The sequence below is a fragment of the Octodon degus genome, unplaced genomic scaffold (genome assembly GCF_000260255.1).
Source record: "Octodon degus isolate 3935 unplaced genomic scaffold, OctDeg1.0 scaffold00029, whole genome shotgun sequence".
Classification (NCBI taxonomy): domain Eukaryota; kingdom Metazoa; phylum Chordata; class Mammalia; order Rodentia; family Octodontidae; genus Octodon; species Octodon degus.
The window spans coordinates 13,192,552-13,199,204 of record NW_004524605.1 but is presented as its reverse complement, the minus strand read 5'-3'; the positions used below and the strand labels follow the sequence as shown (position 1 = coordinate 13,199,204).

At 46.6% G+C, this 6,653-nt stretch overlaps 1 protein-coding gene across 1 annotated transcript in view; it reads right to left on the bottom strand.

Annotated features, from left to right (window-relative positions):
• Positions 1-6,653, bottom strand: part of Itk (IL2 inducible T cell kinase) — a 62,702-nt gene that overhangs the window by 32,701 nt on the left and 23,348 nt on the right. Inside the window, exons 3-5 of the mRNA XM_004629392.2 lie at positions 5,996-6,077; positions 4,278-4,406; positions 385-425 (exon numbers count right to left, since the gene is read on the bottom strand). Of these exons, the coding sequence (XP_004629449.1) occupies positions 385-425; positions 4,278-4,406; positions 5,996-6,077 (252 nt within the window). The remainder of the gene's footprint in view (positions 1-384; positions 426-4,277; positions 4,407-5,995; positions 6,078-6,653) is intronic.

Below are 6,653 nucleotides of genomic sequence, written 5' to 3'. Positions count from 1 at the left end.
AGAGAGAGAGAGAGAGAGAGAGAGAGAGAGAGAGAGAACTATTTGCCGTTGAAGCTGATAGAAGACATACTAAATTTTACTATAGGCAGTAAATGTGTACAAGTACTTTGAAGAAATGTGGGTCTCCAAAGGGTGTGCTTGCGTGTGAAGGCATAAAGCGAACACACAGTTTGATAGCATAAGTGCTTGTAGAGTGAAAATAAGAGAGGTGGATGTTTAGTGGTCAAACCCATGGACCAGCCCAAAAGAGTGATGTGTGGAGTTCAGAGGGATCAGGGCAGGCTGCAGGAGGCATCCAGGGTTTAAGACACACTGGCAGAAGCCAGTCAGAGCTGCAGGGCTGCCCCACCTCCTCCCACAGCCACACCGTGGGCTCTCACTTACCCTGTTGTCTTCAGGAGTAGGAGGAAGAGGCTTTTTTGAAGCTGAAATGAGAAAAACAGAAAAAGAAAGTGAGTCTGAGACACCCAGCCTTTCAGAGAAAAGGGGCCTACAGAGAACAACAGACGGAAAGGGGCTAGAAAGAGGTAACGAGACACTGGGATGCCAGAATCAGCCTGGGCACAACCTGTCTTTTAGGTATTTTGGATGCTGGTTTCTGATTCCTTTTTTCTAGGAGACACCAGAAACTTCTAGAAGTCAACATTATGGGATCTTCCTTTCTCTGTTCCCCCAAAATGCTTGACTGGGGAGGGAGGTGATACCTGCGCCCTTCCCTTCAGTACAGAGATTTCTACGAACCTATCTGCCACCTAAAGTGAGAGAAGGTGGTTCAGGGGACAGTGACTCACTGGTTTCCTGACATTGTGTGCCTGAGGAGGAAGAAGAGGAAAAGGAGGAGCAGTAGGAAGAGGAGGAAGAGGAGGAAGAAGAGGAGGAAGAAGAGGAGGAAGAGGAGGAAGAGGAGGAGGAGGAGGAGGAGGAGGAGGAGGAGATGGGAGTCATTGTACTGCTTCCCAAGTGGGATGGATCTGGTTTTAGCTCTCTGAGGCATCTGGCAGTGTTCCTGCTGCCTCCCCAACCCACACTTTCAGTGTTTCTCTCTGCATAACCCCTCTTGTCTCCATACCCCCTCTCTTTAGCTCTCCTCTTTTCTTTCTCTCCTCTTTCCCCGTGCCTCCTTTGGTTGTTTCATCCCCCTCTTTCACAGTTCTTCTGTTGTGGCCCTACAAAGGTCATGTCTGGAATCAACAGACCACAGCTTTGCACAGTTATGTGTGTGTGTGAGGAGTGTGTGTGAGGGTGTGAGGAGGTTCTCTACGGGCTTCAGCTCAGAGCAAAGATCTCTTTAACAATTACAGATAAACAGGAAGTGGCTCCATAGGCTGGAGAGAGGGCCTCGTCTCTACAGGAAGTCGACTTGAAGGTGGACAGCCCATATCAGGGATATGGCAAGGGAGAGCCACATCTTGATGCTGAGCCCAGCTCAGTGCCGACTCCTCAAGCCAGGGCAGGCCCAAGCATTGGGTATACAACTAACATATAGGAAGGAAACTCACATAATTAGAAGCATGATTCCGACATAGCCCTCAGACTAGAGCCCAGAAACTGGGGTCCTCACCCCCAGGTCCAGCGCAATGAGCCTGGGCTCCTCCATCCTGGGCCACTCTGCAACTGATCTCTTTCTTCTTCCTGGGGCCCTGGTCTTTCATCTTCCCTTCCTTCCTCTCCGTCTGTGTGACACTGATATGATACGACTAAGGCTGGTTCTAGCTGCAGAAATGCATGTGACTAGGAGCTGGTGGTATAGTAGGATCTACCTGCATTCAACCCCTTCTGCTTCTGCCCAGAGAGATACCCACACATAGGCTAGAACTCAGCCTCAGGTTCTTTTGTCTGCCAATAAGGAAGACCAGTAGACACAATGACCACTTATCAAGAACTGAAGTGCCAGCATCGCTGCAGAGCATTCTGCAATTCCAATGAAACTCCCATCAGCCACACAATGTATATCATTATCATTATCCCCATTTGCAGAGGAAAAAATTGCCTTAGAGGCCTAGAGCAGTTAAAAAACCTATCAACTCACATTGCAATGAAATCATGGGGCTAGGACTCACCCAGATGCTTCTTCAGGCTCCAAAGCCCTGGGCCTGCAGTCTTGCACTGTCATCAAGAATGCTGTGAGCCTTCTGGGCAGGTGCAGGACTGTGAGGTACGCTCACAGCACAAGGTGTTCCTCACAAACTGCTCACTTCAGTCAAAACTATGGTGTGTGAGGTCTGTTACTTATGCCACAAGAGCAGGGTGTGAGGAGATGCTAACCATGGTGTGTGGCGTGGGGATAGCAGTGTGTTGCAGGGCAAAAGCAACACCATTAGCAGCATGGCACACACGTGGGGGGGGGGGCTGAGAGCTGTCAGCCTCTCGGTTCATGTGAGGAGGCGCCTGCTGTGACCAAGCATGGTTATGTTGAGTCATTGGGTGCTCCTAACAGCCGCTGCCACACGTTCAGCACTCTGTGGGGAGAACATCTGTGCACACCGTGGAGGAACAGCTGCAACATGCAGACTCACAGAATTCCAGATGTGGGAGGGGGCATAGTTAGAATTTCACTGCAGGTCACCAAGACCACTCCTACGTTTTTAGAGATGAAGACATGAGAGGTCTTGGTGGCCAAGGGACTTCACAGAGGCCCACAGGGGGTGCTCGTACGCATTTGGAGAGTAGATTGCTAGCTCTGCAGAAGGCTTTTACAGAGGCAAACCCATGGTATTTGGCTCACTCAGTAGATTGCTCTGATACTAAGCCTTTCATTTCTTTTCAACAAAATACCGGCTCTTGTGAGTAGGACCAAAGGGTGAAGGTACAGACCATTAACTTTAAGACTTGCTAAACATTATTCTCCTGGGCAATGTGGTGATACACTTACAAGAATTCTTTTCCCTCAGGGTGTAGGGTGAGAAGTGGTGGTTTTTAAAGTGCAACTGACTCAGGAAGCCACGGAAAACTCAGCCACGTGTTACACCCACCTTGAGTTGTCAATCTAATCTATGTAAACTTAGTGCAAAAGAAGAAGTAGACAGATGAGAAAAGGCAATTGTGGTAGAAAAGGTTGGGAGGAGAGGAAAATGTACCAAAGGAGTTTGCATGGGCCATCATTCCTACTGTTTATTTTGTTTGGCCTTGTTTTGTTTGTGACAGGGTCTTATTATGTGTTGCAGGCTGGCCTTGAACTCACTATGGAGCTCAAGTTAGCCTCATACTTGAGGAAATCCTCCTGCTTCAGCCTCCCTAGTTCTGGGATTACAGGCATGTGTCATCATGCCCAGATTGTCATTTGTATTCTATAATGTTGGTTTTTAAAGAAATGTATTTAGTTCAGGGTATACAGTGTCTCACTATGTAGATTGGACTCATAGTGATCCTCCTGTTTTCAGTCTCCCAAGGGCTGGGATTACAGGCATGCACCACCATGCCCAGTCTCAGCGCACCCCGGGGGTAGGGTTGGCAGCACACGCTGGGGATCACCCCAGTCCCTGTGCCTCTGTAATGGTTTTGCAGAACCTTTCTTAGCTGCCCAACCCTGCATATATTGAATTGCTCAAGGTCAGCTGTGTGTTTAACATCACTCTACGTACTCCAGCGAGCTGTGAGAAAGAAGATATAAACATGTGCAAGTGTATTAGACAGGGAGGTGACAGGTCCAAAGTCAACACATGTGGTAAAATCAAGTTGCAGTCCGGTCACCAGGACCTGAGCCTTTGATATCAAAGGCTGAGAAACAACTTCCTTTGTTCTCACTTTGCAGTTCGAGTGTGGATTCTTTTTCTCTGAGACTGAGTTGAAATTTGTATAATTAAATGTGTGTGTCATATGATGTCATGAGAACAAGGAAGTGAATATTATTCTTGACTTCTTGAGACTGCATCTATAATTTAAGGTTTAAGTAGACCATGCTGTTCACATTTCCTAACATAAAATTATAGCAGCACTCCTCAAACTTTGCTGCGCACATAAATCTCTAGGAGATCTTATTAAAATGCACATCATGATTCCAGAGATCTGGTCCGGGCCCAGAGAATTCGCATTGCTAATGAGCTGCTAGGGTGTGCTGATGCAGGTGGTCCAACGACCACACTTTGAGACCAGAGATGAAAACGTGAAATTTGAGGCAAAAAAAAAAAAAAAAAGCATGAACAAGCTGATGGGAAAGAAAGATGAGAATTTTCCTCTGCAAATGTAGCATTTCGTGTTCAATCCCTGACCCCCTCAGTGGTGGGACACTGATAGCTTCTTGTCTTTGCAGGGCGTGTACAGTGGGTTCCAGGTCTTACCGTGCTTGGTCGGATCGTAGTGGGCACAGCCCGTCGCAAGCCTCTCCATCTGAGAACAGCACCTCCACTTCCCATCCATCCAGAAGTTAGGGTGATACTTGGACAGCAGGCTGTTATTATTCCTTGTTTCTGAAAGGGGTTGACACCAGCAGGAGAGTTATTTCCATTTGTGCTCGGAGGGTTCTTTTCTGGTGAGCCCTCCTGGTGGTCTGTGTCCTTGGCTTGGGCAAACCTTCACCTTGCACCTCCTTTTCCCCCGGCTAAGCAATGAGACCGGTAATCTCATCATTAGGTCAGTGGGCCCCCTGGCAGCACATCAGCAGTAGTGGGAAGAGAGGATGGGATTCCCACCGCCTTGCTGCCTGCACCTTCAACTGCAGCAACTGTGTTTTTGTCCTTTAGAGATGTGTGGGTCTGAGGTAAGATCTTGGTAGGACAAATCAGGGGCTCTGTTGCTGCAAAAGAAAGTGCTAAACCCACAGAACTAGACAGTTCATTTCTAGTAGTCCTTCAGACACTGCCACAGCAGGGTCCCTTCTGACTGTTATATAGGATAACATCTCCAGTGTGCCCAGCACCTGCCTGTTCATGTTTCGCTCGCAACTCTCAACAACCTGGGAGGTGGACAGAATTTTTATCGTCATTTCTCAGACTTGCTTATCCTTGGCTCTCTTGCTAATTATAGACAGACTGCTATCAGAGCCCAGAATTTCTGACACATGCGATGCTGCAGGCTGAAGAACAGCAACATAATAATCAGGAATAATGATCAAGTGCTGTTGTGGGGCTGAGTACTGTGACAAGTACCTCGCGTGTCCTAATTTATTTAATTCTCACAACAACTCCATGACTATTAATAGTCAAACGTTATATCTGAGGAAACAGAGACGCACAAAGGTCAAGAGAGTTGGCTAAGATCACACACACACCAACAATTGGAGAGTGTCACCTTAGTAGCCGGTTCTAGCTTTCATGCTGTGCTAGTTCCAATTATATTGTTGGGTAGGTAAGACTTAAATACCCTTACTGATTGAGTGACTTTAAATCTAGCTCATATTTATTGGGTACTCAATGTGGGTCAGGATTTTTTGCTCAGATTTGACCTGGGAGGCAGGTACTATTGTTACCAAGTAGACAAGGCACTGAAGCCCAGAGCGGTGAAGTATTGGCCCCAAAACAGTCCATGAATAAGTCATCCAACTCAAGGGCTTCTTATCTTGTACCTACACCAGAACTTGGCAAATTTTTTCTTAAAAGGCTACATAGTAAATGTAATCCTTTAAAATGAGCCACTTAAAAACATAAAAAATGTTCTTAGCTTGGAGGTGTATAGGAATAGGTGACCAGCTAGCTGTCCAACCTTTTTTAAAAAGATTGATTGACTGATTTGGTACAGGGTCTCGCTACACAGCTCAGACTCATAGTGATCCTCCTGTCTCAGCCTCCCTAGTGCTGGGATCACAGGTGTGCACCACCACTTCTGGTTTGTCGGGTGATTAGATTGCAGAATTATCTCCCCAGCCCTATCTGTCCAATCTTGACAAAACAGGTTGTTGCCTCTGGTTGAGACTAAGGTAAAAACTTGAGACCTTCATTAACTTTCAGAGGGAGAAATGCTTGAATTCAGAGGATCTCCAGCCACACTGTTCTATCTCAGAACCCAAGCCTACCACAGATCAAGGGTCTCGGGTGATTCAGTGGCAAAGGAGTGTAGTTACCTTCCTTAAGGGCCAGCACCCAGCGCTGCCGACTCTCGCGATCCGGAGCAAACACGTACAAGAGGTAGTTGTCATGCACAACCTAAAGAGATATACACACAGAGTCCAGGGTGAGCAGGGAGCCCAAAGATGGTAATGCCAGCAGCCCTACTTGCTTTACAGGGCTGAGAAGGGACTTCCAATACCTGTTGTCATATAAGCGTATCTGGATGACTAGGGACCCAGTGTCCTTTTCACGTAGATGTTTATGTGCTGTGAAATCAGCAGGTGAATCTCCACAGTCTGGGCTCTCATCAGAGATTCGTGCCCCAAGGGAAGCAGTTCTTAAGGTAAAACTGCAGGAGAAAGCTCTCCTTTTGCCTAGGTAACACATTTATTTCTCTTAAGTTTTCAGTGATTAAAGAATATTCTGTAAGTGTATGTAAGAGTAAGTTGTTAGATGACAAATAGGTAATAAGATTTTTAAAAATTCTTGTTTTAAAATAGTTTTAAGATTCACAAGTTCCAAAAATAGTACAGAGTTCCTGTATGCTTCTACCCACCTTTCCCCCGCTGATAGCATCTTACATAACCCCAGTACATTAAAAAAATTTTTTTTGAGACAGGTTCTTGCTATGGAGTTCAGGCTGTCTTTGAACTCTCAATGTGGCCTAGGCTG